A 20,758-nucleotide genomic window follows, 5' to 3' on the forward strand; every position below is an offset into this window, starting at 1 on the left:
GTTAAAGTGCTGGTGGTTTTGTTTTCCTTGTTCCTGTGAGAAAATCAGCAGCAGATATGTGCTGTGAGTTGTCATTTTCACATGCTGTAGCCAGTTTCTGATGTCAGCATATAAAGCTTAGATCAGAACAGCAGTTCACAATGGTTAAACACATGTATTCAAATTAAATACGCAGGAATTATTTTATATATAGTCAAGATCGCTTGTAATATTAGAAGTAATAACAGCTAACAAGTTATGAATATGCATATACTGAAGGAATGCAATATCTACTTTGTAACTACTATGTAAGATTAATAAATGACCAGTATCAGTAAATTAAGAAATATGTACACATATTATAATATTTAATAGAGAACTAATGATTAGCTGTTTGATGGGAGATTTTAGAAATACAATATATACAGAATAAGGTAGAATACCAGTGGGAAAATAAGACAAAAGTATATTTAAATAACAAACTGCTTTTAAGAAAGCTAACTTGCATATACTTGCATATGACAGAAATGTGAATGAACAAGATCTCATAAACTTTACATAGAAAATCATATCAACTATTTCAAAATAATATGAAAGCTGAAATTTAAAGCTTGGCCATTTGAACTTCGAAACTTTTTACATGTTGAATGTTATAAGATTCATTAACACTACCTGAAATAGCTCATTTCATAAGTCAAAGTTGAAACATGAGTGTTTTATTGGTGAATCAGTACATTCATTCTGATAGAAAGTAAAGCAGAATTGTAAACACATTTAAATCCAGAAGACAAGAATGTGATTTAAATTGAACACTTTGTAACTTCTGAATACAATATAGACTGCAATTTTTGACTCCATAGAAATAGTAAGGCATTCTCTTTTACCTCAGTAATGTGCATATTTTTATGAAGTAGTTTAATAAGCTAACTTTTTTATTATTTTGATATTTGATGTGTTGAGTATTGCAGAAATTTGAAATATAGGCACTTATACTTTTATAAAGTAATTCAGAGCTTTCTGTTAGAGCAATAAAATATGTGTGTTTTGACATTATAAATATGTATGTGCACTGATTTCTCTTTCCTATTATAGTTTAGTATGAAAAGATTACTTGTGACCTATAACTTTACAGATGTCTTTATCTCTTTAGGTCCCACTCTGTTATACTTATTTAGAGATATGGTTATAATAATGTTGAATGAGTGAATAATTTAGGAATATTAAATTGATAATTTATACTACTATTATATAAAAAGCTATATAGTATACTCTTTGTTAGATTATTTAATGTCTATTATTAATAGAAGAGGATTATTAAACTTGTTTGTAGTAATGGGGGAATAGTTTTAAATGGCAAAAAATAAAACTAAATTAATAGAGTGTTATTATATTATATAATATATTAGTTATTTGTTAGTCACGGTAGCTTTTGGCTAGGGTTTTGGATGGATGTTTAGGTGTTGCTAGATAGAGCAATATTTTAGTAGTTTGACTATTCTATCAGCAGACTAGGACCTTTGGTATAAATGGTAGGTTGTGTTTTATTAGTATTATATACAGTTATAGTTGTAGACTTGCCTGTCTTTGTTTTTAAATTTTAGTAGTTTAGTTTTGTAGGAAGGAACAGTTCAAAAAAATCTGGAATGTCAAGATATTGTCATAAATTTGTCATATTATCTTTTAAAAACAATATTTTTAAATTGACAGTATTGAATAGTTCTAATCTATTATTTATTAATGTAAATGGACTAAATAATGGCAACAAAAAATCATAAACGAGAGATCTAAAATTAAATAGAGGAGACATATTCTTGCGAGAGATTCACTTGACAGATAAAGATATACAATATTTAAATAACTTAGGTTATGAAATGTTATCATCTGCTTCTTTTTCAAAAAGGAGAGAGGAACTGCTATACTTTGGAGAAATTCCACTGTAATAGTGAAGGTCATGGAATCCTTTAATGGTCCTAAAGGAATGTATACATTTGTAATAATTAAATATAATGGCAAACTCTATATATTAGATCATTTTACTGGATCACTGGAATAGCTGCAAGAGTGGCTAAAGATCACTTAAACTTACAACAAAGTCACTGGAAGGGTAGTTTAATTTTAGCAGGGGATTTTAGCTGCATATCTAGTATAGAAGATATTTCTCATCCTTTGATTATAAAACACTAAGTATTAATATAGTAATGGATATAAGGAAATTTTAGATGATTTATAGAATCCCAATATATATATATATATATATATATATATATATATATATATATATATATATATATATATATATATATATATATATATATATATATATATATATATATATATATATATATATCTAGTTTAAGAGTTACCTTAAGGAACAAATCAAGAACATTTTATCTTTGAATGATAATGGCCAGGTTAATAAAGTTATACTATGGGATTCTTTAAAAATGCATATTAAATACAGCATGGGAAGACAAGCTAATAATAAAATGAAAGAAAGAGATAAAGAGTTAGAAATACAAAATTAAATACACAAAGTGAGGTTTGAACAACAAACAAAGAAATTAGATAATACTGAAATTATTAAAACATTAATGACAAAATATCAAATAGTTTTAACACTTAAAGTGGAGAAAGCTTAAGAAAAAATGTATAGTTATGTGATGACTTCAAAAAATCTACATAGATTAGCCAATAGTAAGATGTTAAGTAAAAAGGCACAGATCAATAATATCCTAAATCCTCTCTCTAATAAGCTTACTTCAAATATAAAGGAAATGCTTAATATTTTTTGTAAAAAATTACACAAGGATCTTAATAAAGATACAATAATAATCATGATATTACAAAACTGAAAATTATTTAAAGAACAAATCTTACATGTAAACTAAATGACCAACAAATATCTCAGTTGAATAAGCCTATTACCCTGACAGAAGTTAAAGAAGCTTAAAAAGGTAAAAATGGTAAAGCTCCAGGGTTAGATGGAAGTATGAAATTATATTTAAGTATGGAATTATATAGTTTGTTTCTGTTAAATACTTTAGAATTGCTGAATGTGATTTTCAGGATAATTCAGGATGACAAAATAATTCCTCCTTCGTGGAAATTTTCTGTAATTTCACGTATACCTAAACAAGGAAAGGCTAATAAGTCATTCTCCTCATATAAACCTATTTCATTATTAAATGCAGACTATAAAATATTTACTTCCATTTTCACCATAAGATTAAGAGGTAGAGTAGATTAATAAAGATCAAACAGGATTTATAATCAATAGATTAACGTAAGATGATATAAAAAGGGTAGTAACTATCTTAGATTTAGCAAATGGAATGAACAAGAAATTGGCCCTAATTAGCTTAGATATTGAGATAGCTTTTGAGTCTATAAATTGGAAGGAACTACTTATTTAAAACTTTACAAGCATTTGCATTTCCAGAACAGTTTATTGAAAGGCCTGTATAGACTCCAAACCATATATTAAAATTGGATTTTACATTTCTCAAGGATTCACTTTAAACAAAGGCACAAAACAAGGGTGTCTCTTGTCCCCATTATTATTATTATTTGCATTAGTTATCAAACCCTTAGCTTATAGTATAAGAAGGAATGGAATAATTGATGGATTCTCAATTACTAGAGATTGTCAGTCTAAAATACAGCTTTTTGAAGATGATATTTTACTAGCTGCAGGAGAGTTAAATACCCATCAGTAAGAAATTAAATGAATTTGTGGATAATATGAAGAAAGAGGAAGAGAATATTATTCCCCCATTATATGAATATATGAATGTTGTTATCGAAGGTCAATTGACATATAAAAGAAGCTTGTCCAAGCTATATAAGTTAATTATAAATAATTTTTATGCAGAATTCTGGAACTTTTCAGATAGTGGTGGATTGAATGACTAAACATATTTTAAGACTAAAGCATTGATACTTAATCAGTTAGCCAGACTTCTTCAGGTTTATACTGGAAAGTTTTTATGTGGAAATATATACATAGACTGTTTGTTACTCCATATAAAATCTCTAAGTTTAGTAAAATGACTTCTTCAGTTTGTTGGAGGTGTAGTAAAGATGTAATAGCTGATTGGACGCACATGTTTATAGACTGAGAAAAACTAAATTTATATTGGGAAGATATAAGTACATTTTTAATGGGTTATGGTCTGTCAGTTGTTCTTTAACTAGATCAGTAATATTAACAAATATTCCACTTCCTGTATCTATAAAGGTAGGGCTGCCACCTTTTCAAATAGCCAAAGTGGGACATTTTTGGGACAAACATCAGATTTTACAGGCCAACATATACCCATGGTCAGTACAAAGGCTAGAACTTAACTTTTTCCCTAAATAATAGCTTATTCTTGTAGCATTTTAGTTGCTTAGTCTGTTTCTTATAACATTTAGGTATTTTAAATACAGAGTAACTGTTTTATGCAACTATTACATATAATGTAGGACATAATTATGTCCTACAATTTCATGACAGTTGCCATTTTTAATATTTTTGTCAGGACACAACTGCCCAAAGAGGGACTGTCCCTCGCAAAGTGGGAAAGGTGGTAACTCTATATAAAGGCCAATGAGCAAAGACTCTTTTGGGCTCTCTTGACAGTTTCCAGAAAAGTTATTACAAAAAAACTGAAAATAAAACTTAGTTCCTATGTTCAAAGAATTTTTAAATTTAACAAAAGTACTCTTTAAAAGTGAAAAAGAAGTGATCAGAATAATATCTATAAATCATAGTAAGACCTCTAGTTGTTGGGATAACCTTGAAAATTTGCTATTGAAATACCAAGATTCTTAATGTGTTAACTGTGTAAGATTACCTTGATGATTCAATTTATTATCATTGTATAACAATATGTGAAGCAGAATTTCATCCTTGTGTGTGTGTGTGTGTGTGTGTGTGTGTGTGTGTGTGTGTGTATATATATATATATATATATATATATATATATATATGTGTGTGTGTGTGTGTATGTATATATATATATATATATATATATATATATATATATATATATATATATATATATATATATATATATATATATATATATAACTGTGTGGAAGGAGTGATTAAGGAAGGAATAGTGTTAGTTTGCGTTTGCTGAATTTTTGCTAGTAATTAGTAATTACAGGTGTGGGGAGTCACATTCTTTGATTATTTAAGTGTGAAATCCTTATATTGCCGCTTAAAACCCCTTCTTCTTAAATAAGAACTTTGGCCGGCTAAGAACTTGCTATAGAGAATTGGCACCTTTATCTGCTCTTTTTTTCAAAAAAAATTTTTTTTAAAAAAATACTTTAACTTTGTGGAAAAAATATTATTTAACTGAAAGTTTAACTGTGTGGAAGGAATATTAGGAGAATTAGCTATGTGGAGAAGTTTGTTCTGTGCTGCTTTCATAGTAATCTTAGTGGCCTTGCAACTGCCCTCTTCTCTTTGTAATTTGTGTTTGCAACTCCTTCTTTGCCATCTCATTTGCTCACCTCAACTGGAGTGCAGAGACTACACTCAGACTTCAGGCACCAGGAGAGTGTCTGGAGAGACAATCTGGGGAACAGAAAAAAAAAAAAGAGAGCTGTTAGCTGCCCCTTTCCTTTTGTGGTGTGTGGTGTAAGTAGGCTTGAGTGTGCAAGCCCTTCTGTGTTGTCTGAAGCCTTCTAGGAAGTTTTTTCTTATAACTAGCCAGTTTTCAAGTTTCAGTTCCTTTTCAAACCTTCCTTTTCAAGCACTTCTTGTTCAAAAAAAAAAAAATTTGTTGCATTTGTACAACTCAGAAAAAATTCATTTGCTTTTACTGTACTTTTCTACTTACCTACTTATTTATTTTTCCTCAATTGGTATTACTACTTCTTCGCCTTTGTTGTCTAACACTTTTGTTTTTTTGATTGTTTTGCACTAGTGGGGTTGTAGGTAGCACTGGAGGTTTTTTCTAGGTACTGAACTGGCTTCTGCAGGGGGAAGCGTGTCCACAGGTATTCTAAAAGCAGTATTGAGGCTTAAGTGTCTGGGCTTCCTAAAAAGTGTATTAATTCTGGTTTAAGAGTGGTCTGCACTCTGTGGGAGGAAATGGACTCTGTGGGAGGCTGGGAATCTGATTGAAGGAGGGGCTGGACTCTGCCCTTCTGAGCTGGGAATTTCTGTTGGTGCTTATTTCTGGCTGTATATAGATCTGCTAGCACTCTGAACTAGCTTTGTTTGTGTTGTGGCCTGTCTAATCCAGGCATTCTCTATGTGATTCAATTTCGGATATTTCTCTAAAGTATTAACTTGATTAATTAATGTATTCTAGTGTATTGATTTAATTGTTGTAAGCACTTTCGCTTGGTTGTAATTTGTTTTACATTAGGCTCTTCATTTAAAGTTTTGGCAAGGAGACCATGGGCCATCTAAGTTGTGGTTTGACTGATTGCTTTTTTAGTGTCTGTTATTGATGGTGGCTTTGAGAGTGGTTTAAGCATGCTGATTTGTACAAGTTATTTATTATTCTTAAGGTTTGTGGTTTAGAAAAGATTATTTTGTTCTGGTAAAAGTTTTTGAGCTGGGAAGGTCTGGTTAAGAGTTTATAGAGCCTGAGAATTTGAACTGTATCTTTTCAAGGTGGGAATTTCTGGTTATTTTGCTGGGCATACTGAAATTAGTGGCCTGTGTCTACTGAAAGCATAGACTGTGTCTTTTGTGCTGTTGTTATTTCCCTTTTGTTGTTTGTTAGCTTAGTGCTTGTTATGCAGTGCTTGTTTGGATGCTTAGTGATATCTGTGCGCTTTGCTTCTTTTATTTTCCTCTGATTTCACTCTTGCTCTGCGTATTTATTTGTACTTTTAGGATTAAGTTACTTGTAAATGTTTTGCATTTAAGTTACCCTTTACTTGCTTATTAAAGCAATTATATAACCTGGCACTTTGCATTTAAAGCAATTATATAAGTCAGCATAAACTAAAAAGCACTTTCACTATTAAGGCACTCCCACCTTTATTCTACTGAAATTATTAACCAATTTCATTCTCCTTCTTCCAATTAGTGAATGGTTCCCATTCTCAGTCCAACCAACTGCCTCCTGCACACAATCAACCCTCTCCCTCCAAACAAATTCCAACACACCTGAGTCCTCCTCCAACTCAATCCTGAGGCTACCACATCTCAGAACCATAGATGCAAAAATATAGAAGGCAGGAGGCTCTCAAAACACACAGGCTACAATTCCAGTCTCACAGAGACCTACCACCACACAGCAAACCAAACACAACCACACACAAAACCATACCCAGGCTTAATGCACAAGATTCACAAAAACATAGACACCTCCAAAGCAGACACCCAAGCAGCACACACTCAAAAACAACATAAAACAGCACACATATTCACAAAACAAAACAAGCAGCAGACACCCCAAAAGATCAAACGTGTAACCACAGCCACCCAAAGCCAATGACAACATCATCTACACCACTGTTCACAAACCCACCAAGCTCACTCCACACAGGGTCGCACCACCAGGCAGCCTGAGGAGCACTAGATCCGCCACACATATCAAGCACAGGCACCACCCACATACACATGACACAGCTGTTGTCCATGCTGGTGTGAATGACCTGACTCAGCACTCCTGGATGACATGAATAGAGACAGCAAAGGAGCTGGACTAGCCATGTAGCCCAGGCCGGGGGATGACTCTGATCTTGAGCTGCATAAAACCTGACCAAGAATAGCACCTAGCATGACCCACAAGAAGATCACCCCAACAATTGGAATGATCTTACTCAAATCAATCTTAAAAGGGGATCCTAAATGTGCTGTTCAATTGGATGAATGCCAAAGGGATTGGGACAATATGCCTACAAAGCTTATCAATGTCACCCTGGGCTTCTCTCGGATGGGCCCAACCCACCTTACCCCTATGCGCTTTTAGGCAAGGCTCGAAATTTCGACAAGCCCCAAAAGCAAAAACCACCTCTAAGAAACTAAGAAAGGATAAGAAACTAAGAGTAATGCTACTCACCTCAAGAAGCACACACCTCAAACACACAACAAACTAACTACATCGATGGAGAGACTCGAAAGAAACTTGGTAACTCCTGACCCACACCATGGCCCCGTCTGGTTATACCTCATACCCAGCTTTCATCCCCAAATGCTTTATGGACCACTAAGGAGGACCGAGTAACGAGGGAACAGAAACCCACCCACACCTCCCCCAGCACTCCAGGTTGGGGGCATACCGATCATCAAGACTGCAACCCACAGTGCAACCAACTGTGGGTAAAACTATAGCCTGTCCATTATCAGCTGCCCATGACCACAACCCAGGGTACCAGCCTCCCCTCCTACATAGGAAACACTGAAAATCCCTCCAACACCATTATAAAATGTGATCCTGACTACCCAAACATACTACCCAAATTCCTCTAGCTCCATTACCTCCCAGCCCAACAACTACTAGAATAGAAAAAATCAATAAACTCTCAACAACACAATACTACATTGCCCACTCAGTAAAAACAACATAGACCTGATCATCATCACTCTGGGATGGGGACTCTATGCTCCAGACCACAGAAGTCCCTCACTGATAGAACCATACATAAAAAAACTTCACTATCTATTCACTCACCTTTCCTGACCCAGAAAACCACAGTGAAAAACATCAAAACAAACCCCACCCCCTCAAAACAAAGGTGGAATCCTTCCTCTTCCATAAAGACACTGTGGAAAATACTGAAATCGAATCAGAATCCTTTGCAAATGCATTTCATGAAAAAATTCAGCATGGATCATGCGATCGATCTCTAAAAAAAGAAACAATCCCTCCAAAGGCAGGCGTCAGTCTGGGTGGACTGAAGTCCCAAACAAACCACAAAATAAGGAGGAAGCTAAGCTAAACTAAAGAGTCAAAAACAAAAAAGGGACTGAGAATACAAGACCAAAAACCAAAATCACAAATAAGAATAAAAGGAGGCTTTCAAATAGCTTCAAGAGAAAATTGCACAGGATGCGTTAAGGATAATCAGTAAGCTTAGCTTATTATGTATGGGAAAAGGGACGGTAATTCCCAGATATGCTCAGAATTAGTCCAAAAATGACAAAATCCAAGGATACACTCTGGAGTTGCTACCAAGCTCCCTGCTGACAAGTTCCACTAAAACTTCTCCCATCAGCCAAAGAAATATCTATCCCATTCCAGATGCTTGCCTAGACATCTCAGATCAATGAGTAAAAAACGCCTCTCTCCAAAGCAAATGCCAAAATCACGCCTGCATGTGTCCAGATAAACTCCCCAAGCCAAAACTCCCCATATATATATATATATATATATATATATATATATACACACACACACATATATATATATATATATATACATATATATATATATATATATATATATATATATATATATATATATATATATATATAATATGGGTCCCCTTCAAAACATCTAAAACCCATAACATCGAATTTTATAACATTGAGACCAGAACATCTAAAACCCATAACATCGAATTTCATAACAGCGAACAGTACAAATCACATGAAAATAACATCTCCTCCACATATAACGACATATAATGACACCAAAGTACCAAACACACTTTTTACTACATTTATGCAGGGATGCTTGATACAGTGGGGTTAGGAAATTAACTTTTTCCCACTGTAGTGCGATCTTGGAGTTGGTATATTTAATTTATGGGGGGGTGCAGGGGGTCTTGCCCCCCTGCAGAAACGTAGTAAAAAGTGTGTTTGGTAGTTTGGTGTCATTATATGTGGAAGGGATGTTATTTTCTTGTGATTTGTAGTGTTAGATGTTATGAAATTCGATGTTATGGGTTTTAGATATTTTGGGTTTTAGATGTTTCAAAGTAGACCCATATATATATATATATATATATATATATATATATATATATATATATATATATATATATATATATACTCACACACACACACATATATATATATATATATATATATATATATATATATATATATATATATATATATATATAGTAAATATCAGCAAGAACAATAAAGGAAGTATGCACCCTACCCATGTCTTATAATGTCATTAGGAATCAGGTTTTTAGAGCATCTAGGTTGAACGTTAGGGATGCAGATTTCCATCAACACTTGAACAGCACATGGAATGATTTACTGACCAGAGGTTATGGGGAGAGAGATGTACAGAAGAAAATACAAGAAGTAGTTAGTTTGCAACATGCAAAGACCAGACCTTATTACTCGGATAAATAGTCTAAGGAAAAAGAGACCAGTGGTGATAAGCCTAAGTTAAAGATGCCATTAAACTTCTCTAGTGATGTCGGGTCTTATATGAACATTATACGTAAACACTGGGGGATATTGACCACTGACAAGGCGGTCACAAAATGGATAGGGAATGAACCTAAATTTTTGTTTAGAAATCAAAAGTCTTTAAAGAGATGCTTATGTGCACCCAGAGAAGAGAACACCTCTGGGTGGTATGGGGACTAAGCCCTGTGGCAAATGTTAATACTGTGGGTGTATAGATATAAGGAATGAATTTTTATATCCAGATCAGGACTGGCTATATAAATTTAAAGTACAGGCTACATGTACACAGCACATAGTGTATCTCGCTTACTGTGTAATATGCAAGAAATTTTATATTGGGAAAACAGACTGCACACTCAAGGAGAGGATTAACGAACACATTTATCACATAGGCAAACAAAGCAGAAGTAATGCCCTGGCCAAACATGTTGTGAATACTAACAACCAACATAAATTTAAGTTTATAGCCATTGCTAGGTGTTTTGTGAGTTAAAGGGGGGGGGGGCATATGTAATAAAACAGAGGAACTGGAAGCCAGATGGATAGTTTTATTCAGAGCTGACATGGGACATGGTTTCAATGAACAAATACCACTGAGACCAAAGTTAAAGGCCAGACCTCTATGTGGGCAAAGTAGTTGTTTTTAAGAATATGCATTTTAACAATGTTTTTATACTGCACAAAGTATACAAGAAATATTGTATAATTATATTTTTAGGATTTTCTTTGAATATTTAATTATTTTGTGGTTACCATATAGCTTTAAGATTTTATAGCAATGGAGTGTATACAGACATGTGATGTATTGTTGTCATGTGATGCATTCAGCAATGTTTAAAAGTAGGACTAGTTTCAGTTTGTTTTTATGCACCTGAGGAAGCAGATGTGAAAGTGCTTGTGCCTGATTAAAACTTTATAACCTGGAGCCTATATTGTGTCATCCTGTTGTTTTTGGATATATTGTAAATATGTCCAATTAGTACAAATTGTCTTAAAAAAGACATTTTCACTTTAGATATATGGGAAAAATGTACTCATTGGGGATGCTATTAGCCTTACTCCAGTATTAAAGTATGGATGATAGAGATAAGTTTCTTGTTGGTCACCTTGGCTTTAAGTGCAGTAATAATCCTATTCCAAATGTAAAAATTATGTACTTACAATAACAACAGATCTGGATGAGCAGGTCTATCCTCAGCATAGTCAGCGTCCTTTCCCCCACCAAATACTAGACATGATCTGGAGGATTATACCTTATATTTCTGTGTATGGTGTTGCACTTTGCACTTTCAAGTGGTACACAAGAGATTTGGAGAGGAAACTAGATTACAGACCATTACAAGTAAAGGGGAGGGTCTAGTTATCATGAAAAGTATATCCAAGTTGAATTAAAGCCTGCAGTGTCAGTCCTACTGGTTGACAAGGATGTACCTGCTCTTCAGATCTATCTTCATGGTAAGTGCATAATTTTTTTTTCTATAATACATCCCAGTTTAACCTGCATAACATCTCACCTTAATCATAAGAATATCACACATTATTTTCCAGAAAATATCTAATTTGTCATTTTATTTATTTGTATTATGTTGCTTGAAAATTGTCTCCTGATGATTATTATAATAGTAAAAGTAGTAAAATCACTGTGTTGCAGCCAGAACTCACCACAACTTTCCACAAATATCAAACATTTTATTAAAACATAAAAATGTATAAAAAGTATTCATTAAGCACTTTCATCCCCTCAAAACAGGGACTTCATCAGAATACATGCCTTCTATAAAATCCTACATTTATAGCCCAATATGTTGGTGACATCACAACTACATAAATATATTTAAAGACACAATCATTGTATTTAATAAGATACATTTGTGTACACGTGTACCATGTTTAATACCCTTAAAATCTTTTCTACTCAATTAAAATTTTAACATTTTTGTCCTTAGCTCTCTTAATTAACAGGGGTTTTACAGAAATGATTTAATTTAACCCAAAACATTGCCCTGCCTGCAGCTTAATCTGCCATTTAACTTCTTTTTCTTCAATTAAATTTCTGTAATCACCCCCTCTAGGGTTAACTTCCACTTTCTCTAGGATCCTGAAATGAAACCCCTGAAAGTTCCCGCAAACTACGGAATGCCTATACAGTGCATTATTATTATTCTTAGTGGATATCTGATATCTATATGTATGTTCATATATCCTATTTCATAATTGCCTTTTGGTTTTACCAACATAATATGCTGGACACCCCTTAGATAATGCAAGGTAAATAACAGCTAAAGTGTGACAATTATCTTTAACAAATTCAACTTTTGATTTAAGGGTGTTTTCTAGAACTACCATTTTACAATCTACTACATAACAGCATTGTGAACAGGATCCAAATTTTGTAGTACCATCATGCTTATTAGCTTGTATATTCTTTACATATTCAAAACTTTGATATTTACCTCAGTTTTATATACATAGGTAGGTCTCTCTCCTACCACCCCTCTCAAATCTGCGCCCCCCCCCCCCCCTTGAGGATGGCCCAGTTTTTTTTTTCCATAATGTCCTTCACTTTCCCTGCCTTTCCACAGTAAGGCAGAATCATGGCCCTTTCAAAGTTTTTTTGTCCTTGAACTGACTCTCTTACCATGTTGAAATTTCATAACAAGGGTTTAAATCTTTTACCCCATTCCATTCTAACATAATTCACATTTTCCTGAACCATTCCCTGTGGGTATCCTCTTTCATAAAATATTTCGGCAACTTTCTGTAATTCATTTTCAAGGTCACCAGCTGAAGATGTCATTCTAGCAACCCTTACCATCTGGCCTTTTACAATACTGGCCTTTCGGTGTGGGGATGACTACTTGTATATTCAGGATAAGAGTTGCTGAATGTGGGTTTTCTGTATATTTTAGATGTAAAACCACGTGAAGTTTTAAAAATCTGAGTGTTAAGAAACTAGTAGTGGAATTTAAGTACACAATAATTTCCTCCATTCTATCTATGGAACTATTCCACAGAATAAAAATGTCATCCAAAAATCTTGCGTATAATTTAACATTTTGAAAATACTCACATTTGAAGACTTTAACTCCCAATCAAGGAGAACCAAATTTGCAAATATGGGAGCACATGATGCTCCCATAGCAACACCTTTTGCTTGAAGTATTCTCCTTCAAAATATATATAATTGTAGTCTAAAACTACCCCTATACACTTTCTCACTGGAGAAACCTGACATTTTGTTTAAACAGTTAGCAAACCTGTCTAACCCCTCCTGTCTAGGAATACAGGTGAATAAGTCCACTACATCGATGGTCAAAAAAATCAAATTGTTCTCCCAGAGTTCTTCCCTTATTCTACCCAGAAAATCCCATGAATCTTTTACTAAATGCTCTACTTTATTCACAACTTGTTTTAACCAAAAGTCTATGGTGACATCAAAAGGGTAAGTTTTTGACCCCTGTCCTGCAACTATTGGCCAAAATGTTAAATTACTTAACCCCTTATGGGTTTTTGGAATTCTAAAAATGGTAGCCACCGAAGGATTCTTAACTTTCAAAAAGTTGTAAATTTCAGATGTAATACACACATCCAAAAGATATTCTTCCAAATAATAATCTATTCTTCAATAACTGATATTTACTTCGTTAAGTGAAACATGGGTATATACATTAGTATCATATTTAAATATATTCATGTGACTGTGATGTCACCAACATATTGGGCTATAAATGTAGGATTTTATAGAAGGCATGTATTCTGATGATGACCCATTTTGAAGGGATGAAAGCGCTTAATGAATACTTTTTAAACATTTTTATTTTAATAAAACGTTTGATACTCGTGGAAAGTTGTGGTGAGGTCTGGCTGCAACACGGTGATTTTACTACTTTTACTTTTGTTCTGGCAGACACTTGGGTCATTGTTTAAACAGTTTTGGATTATTATAATAAAATAAACAGATATGTTACTCCAGCATGTAGAACAAGGATGCAAGCTTTGGAACAATTTTCCCTTTGGTTTAAAGTTCTTCTGAAACATCTATTCAGTTAGGGAGATATTAAACGGGTCTATATTAAAAGCATGAAAGGTGTACCTACTCGAATACGTAAACGCCGACATATATTCCACGAACCACGAATACACCGAACGCCCTAAACTGCAAAATTCAAAAACTCGAACCGTCATCGTTATCCCACCCCACTGCCTGCTACATACTACCTACCCAAACAAACTAAGTAAACCACATACATACACTAACCAAAACCCTACTTCTAACCCTAAACTAAACCCTACTTCTAACCCTAAACTAAACCTTACTTCTAACCCTACACTAAATCTTGCATATACCACCATTTATGCACTTACCTTAAACTGCACCCTAACCATAAGGTGTGTAACTATCGCACACTTACCATATGGAGCTATACCGCAGAAGGGCCAACATGACGATTTGACGTTTCAGATTTCGCACTTCAGGATGATCGATGTTTTCGCTGTTCGATGAAGACGTGTTGGCGTTTATGTATTCACATAAGTACACCTTCGTGCTTTTAATATAGACCCATATTAAACGAGTTATGCATCAGAAATGCAGTTGTGGTGCAATAGATGATGTATGACATTATTTATTCTTGTGCTTTACTTAATTAAATCAGTTTTTACTGTAAAATCCAAATTAGCTAGATTTGTATTATATCTGTGTATATATTAACAGTTGCATGCTAATTAATAAAACTGTACCATTTTAGGTTAGCTAGATTACTATTTCTCAGTTTATTGTATATGTAGCTGATATCCCATACGCAAATGTCTATTTATATCTAATTGTTTACTTAATACAGATTTAGAGCTTTTCTTCCCAAAACTCTTCTGAAAATAGTTCTTCTCAATTGGACATTCCCAATCAACACATTTGAATGAATGAACTAATAAATAAACAAATAAACAAACATCCTACCTCAATTTGCCACATTTACAAAGCTCTTTACATTTACTGCCTTGTTTTAACAAGTAGCAGTATAATATGCTTTGTTGAAGTTGTTGAAATACTGTACATGTTAGAGCAATATAATGGTTTTCTGTGCTGTATTTTCAGTACTTCGTAGTCTGGGAATACTATGTCGCACAATCACGAACTTTCCATCAGCCCATGACACAGAGAAGAATCTGACAATCGATGTGTATCTGGATGAGGAGTTTAAGCCTCTATCAGAAATGAACAACGACAGCATATGGTAAGACCTAACATAGCAGTATGAACTACTAATTTCTAAGAATATGTGCATTTTCTGTATATCGGGGAAAACACTGCCTCATGCTGCACTATTTCAAAGGTCCTGTTACAAACCACATACCAGTGCTGAAGTCAGTATATATTTTATGTGGTTAATACTGTTGGTCTGAAATGTCTTGACAGGTGCTAAAATGTTTTTGCCTGTCTTTGTAAAATGGTTTGTGTCATATTTGTAGAAGCTTTGAAAGACTAAGTACACTTTAAAATGTGGGTGAAAATATTAAAAATGAATAAATAAATAAATAAATAAACTGACACAAATCATTGCTTATTAAGGTTATTCAAGTCTAGAAAAACTGGGTACTGGCAACAGATAACAGGATTCCAGTTTAGCGAAATGCTGAGGTGCTTTTCTTCTTCACACAGAACGCTGTTGTGTACCATTGTTCAGCAAGTCAGTAATTACATGATCTGAAGGTAATGCATAGTGGTTTGGAGCAAAGTTGTATGCCATCCTTCAGTAAGTGAGCAATGGCTCTGTCATCTAAGGGAGCTGTACAGTGGTACTTGTACATTCCTCCTGCTAACTCCTCATTGTGAGTACCTAATGCAGATACAGTGCTATCCTTCAAAAAAATACTCTTGCCAAAAATTGAGTTACTTGCAAAACAAGGCAAACAATGTGTTTTCCAGCCTTGCGATTTTTCTGTGGAAAATGAAGGCCCCCCCCCCTGTGGAATGCTTCATCTCTTATGCCTCAGACATATTATAAACAATTGCAAGGTTGCTGAACCTTGGGCAAGGGCAAAACCTGGTCATAGTGATGTACTTGGATGAATGTATGTCACGGTCACCTGCTCTTATTTAACCAGTTGCTCATTTAATGGACAATGCCTTTTATTAACATACAGAGTAATTTGCCTAACTTTAGAAAGGAGACAGAAAATAGCCGCTGAAATGTTGGTATACTAGGGTCTATAAGTAGAGTCTTTTGCCCGGTCACACTAGTAGACCTTCTCAGGGAAAGTCCAGTATCTCTAAGATATACTGTTTATCCCAATTTTTCAGTTATTCCAAAAGCTTCAAGTATTGATGGCAAATGGGATTTATTTTTAGTTCCTACCAAAGACTAGAACAGCCTTCCTTAACAGGGGCCAGTTCTTTTATATATATTTTATGCATACAAGCACTATCTCTATCTGTTCTGAAGTATATATGATTTCTTTTTTATCTTTATGCCCTGCACTGTGCTTTGGATATTATCTGAAATCGGTGCTATCCAGAGTAACATTCAGTTATCAAAAATAAATGAATTAATTATATACTCCATATGTATTTATTTATTAATTAACTATTTGTTCACTGGATGAATGAATTGCTCTACTGACCCTTTTCAGCCATCAACAATATTATATGCAAAATGAGTACACAACAAAATTCAAAGCATAGTAAGACTGATTGCAGATAAAGTAACATTAAAATATCCAGTCACAGTCCAGAGAAAAAAATATATATACAAAATGCAAGCTAAGATACACATAACAGACAGTGCAATCATACATATAATACATAAACTCCAATAACATGAAATATTTGTATATAAGTTGCCACATTAAGGAGCCGAGAAGTGTATTCAATCTATTCTTTTATTCATGATCTGGAATGGTAATTTATCTAACCATTGTCATGGTAGCAGTTGCAGGTAGATTCAGTAAAGAGATGTTCTTTAAGTGAATCTTTGAAGCTTTTAAAGGTTTCTAGATTTTTAATGTCTGTGTGCAGGTGTTTCCAGGTAGCAAGTCCCAGTCTACCAAAGGTTCTCTCACCTACAGCAGTTTTAAATGGAGGGGTACTAGAAATAAACTATTGTCCTGTGAACTTCTGAGTACATAAGAGTTGTCTTGTAAAGGTAGTTTCACTAGCACACTGCAAATTATAATACTTAGAAGAAAAGTTGCCATATGAGGCACTGAAAGCCATTTAGAATTTTTCAACAAATTACAATGGTGTATCTAGGACTTTACTTATACAATGAATCTGCAAATTTTATTCTCAGCAGTCTGTATTCCTTGAGTACTGTGGTCTGAATGCATAACAAGAAAAGGGAGGCCATATTCTAGTTTGGGTATTAAAATATTTTAGCAATGGCCCTATAAATGGGCGGGTGAAAAGAGGTAACTGATCTTGTAACATAGTTTTAACTGAGCAAGGACTTTATTAGTTATAAAATGTGTGTGTGTGGTAAAGGAAAGGGTAGGGTCAAGTATTAGATCTAGATACTGGTCTATGACATTTTATTATTTTATTTATTTATTTAGTTTACATTTGTTGACCTGGATTATCAGACTGAGCTGAAGAGCCCTTTTTCAGTGGAGGCCCAGGGAGAAAAGCTCCAACATGTTATACAATTTGCATTATAAATTAGCCTTAATGCAACAATGTTACAGGAATTACAAGGCATTAAGTAGCAATACAATGTTATACAGTGCCAATAATCAGGAGTATAGCAAAATGCTTTCAAGATGTATAAAAAGAAATACGTTGTCAAGATTAATATAGTTTTTGGGGTAAGTGGTTACAAAAAAACTGTTTTGTCATAATGTAGTTGCATGATAGCAAGACAATTCCAACAGAATGTTTCTCTGAGGCGATGTTTTAGAAGACAGTAGAAAGAATAGTCAAGAAAGATTAAAGAGAGCTAGTGAGAAGACCGAGTTAAGGGCAGAAAGTAGATTAAGGTATGAGAAGTAGGGGATGTTAAGGAGGGAGAGTGCAGTGGCAGGACCAGTGACTTTTAAAGTGCTCTTTGGTGGCTGTCTTAAATTGTTTAGGATGTGTAAGGGTCCTGATTTCTAGTGGGAGCCTATTCCAGGCAATAGTGGGGTGATAGCTGTACATCTTGCGTCCAAATTTAGCCTTGGTTTTGTAGATTTGTAGCAGGTCTTGGTTAGAGCTTCAGAGAGGTCTGGAGGGAGAATAATGGGAGATGAGAGGGGATAGTGCTGGGCAGTAGGAAGGCTGGTATAGGATAGAATGGATGATCTGGAGCTGAGAGAGAAGAAGCAGGTGGGGTAATTCAGGCCAGTTTAAGTGTTTTAGAGAGAGACAGTGATGGGATTTGTAGGTTTGTTGGGCATCAAATCTAGCTACCTTGTTGTAGGCAGATTTGAGTTTGGTTGGGAGTGCTGAGTTAAGATTTGTGAGAATTTGAGAATTGTACATTAGATTGGATAGAAGGTAGGTAAGAGAGGGAGACCAATTTTGGCTTCAGAGGTAAGGAATTTCTTCTTGTTATGGTAAAGGAGCCCTAGTTTTGAATGTCTTTTTGATACAGTTATTAACATGCAAGTCAAATTTAAGCTGATCATTGATAGTTACGCCTAAGAGCTTAGTGCTGGATTCTACCTGAATGGGAGTGTTATTAAGGGACTATATGGAGAAGGAGGGTTTAATATTGTTGATTTTTTTAGATAGGAAGAGTAACAGCTTTGTTTTTTTAGGGTTAAGGATGAGCTGGTTGTTGGAGAGCCATGTTTCAACTAAGTTAAAAGATGCCTGAGTAGCTGAGAAGAGCTTAGAGGGAGAGTTGACTGTGTTGATGACTACAGAGTCAACTGCGTATTGCACTAAAGATGACTGAGGACAGGAGGTATAGAGCTGATTAGTAAAGATATTAAAAAGTAAAGGCCCTAGGATAGATCCTTGAGGTACATCCATTTTTACAGGGAGAGGAGGGGAGAGTGCAGAGTGCCATCTCACTAATTGAGATCTATCAGTGAAGTAACTGGAGAACCATGCAACAGTATCAGAGGAGAACTTGAGGTTATGCAGTTTGTGCAGCAGAGGAGAGTGTGAGACAGTGTTGAAAGCTTTTGAGAGGTCCAAGAATAGACAAGAAATAAGTTTATGGTCGTCCTTGGCTATAGAGACAATGTTGAGGAAGGATAATAGAGCTGTAGTGGTGCTATGTTTGGGTCTGAAGCCATGCTGAGTGGGTGTAAGCAGATTTTCCTGTATTAGATACTGCATAACTTGTTTATGAATACATTTTTCTAGTACTTTAGAGAGAGGGGAGAGGATAGCGATAGGTCTAAAGTTAGAGATATCAAAGGAGTTACCTCCTTTGTGTATAGGTAGAGTGTAGCATTGTTTCCAGATGGAAGGGACTTTAGATTCAGAGATAGAGTGATTAATTAGGATAGATACAGGGAGAGCAAGACAGTCAGATGCTAGTAGAAGATAAGTGGAAGGAATGTTGTCAGCTGATGCTGAGCATGGTTTTAGTTTAGAGAGTAGAGTTTTGATGTAGCTAGTAGGTACAGGTTTGAGGGAGAAGGTATTTGAGGAGATAGTATTAGGAGTAAGTTCAGAAAAGTTGGAGATGTTAGTAGTAGAGGAGTTTGGGTTAGGGCTGAATAACTTACATATTGAATTGATAAAATAGGTATTCACAATAGTGGCAGTTTCTTCAGATGTCTTGTCTGGGCATGGATTGGGGGAGCTAAGATTACCGGGATGTAATATTTGGTTAATAGAGTTCCAGAATTTTTTAGGATTTGATTTTAGGGCTGTGGGAGATTTGTTATAGAATTCCTTTTTATCTTTGTTTATGTGTTTTTTGGTCAGATTTCTGAGTTCCTTATATTTTTGCAAGTCTGCAGGGAGCTTAGTTTGTGACCAGTTTTTCCATAATTTGTCTGTAGTTATCATAAGGGTATGAGTGGCTTTTGAGAGCCATGGAGATATGTTGGACTTGATTCAGACTTTGCGAGGGGGAGCAAGCAAGTCTAAGATGCTAAGGAATACATTAAGTATTATGTTCCTCTTTAATTTATGCTCTAGCTGTTTTTGGATAGTGCAATGACTCTTTGGAAAGATCTTTGGTTCACAGCTCTAGGGACCAGAGTTCTCTCCTGACTTTTAATCAATGTCTGTGTGAGTTTCTCCCAGGCACTCCAAGTTCCTCCCAATAACATGCTAATTAACTGGCTATACTAAATTATCTTTATTTAGCATTTGCTGACTGGATTAGTCCCACTAAGCCAACAGCCTCTTTGCAAGGGAGACCTGAGCTGGTATTTATACTATTAGGGGAACTGACCAAGGTAAAGGGGAACTTCCCTTACTCTTTTCAATAAGTGCCACGGGATCTTTTACATCTACCTGAGCTACTGCCATTTCAGGCAGATGGGACCTCAGTTTAATGTTTCACTTGAAGT

General features: G+C 34.7%; 1 protein-coding gene across 1 annotated transcript in view; it reads left to right on the top strand.

Moving 5' to 3' along the window:
- LOC122790852 (protein-glutamine gamma-glutamyltransferase K-like) overlaps nucleotides 1-20,758 on the top strand; it is a 346,859-nt gene that overhangs the window by 222,902 nt on the left and 103,199 nt on the right. The window contains exon 7 of the mRNA XM_044058497.1: nucleotides 15,402-15,540. Coding sequence (XP_043914432.1) covers nucleotides 15,402-15,540 — 139 coding nt within the window. The remainder of the gene's footprint in view (nucleotides 1-15,401; nucleotides 15,541-20,758) is intronic.

This window comes from Protopterus annectens, chromosome 16.part0 (genome assembly GCF_019279795.1).
Source record: "Protopterus annectens isolate FY-2018-M chromosome 16.part0, PAN1.0, whole genome shotgun sequence".
Taxonomy (NCBI): domain Eukaryota; kingdom Metazoa; phylum Chordata; order Ceratodontiformes; family Protopteridae; genus Protopterus; species Protopterus annectens.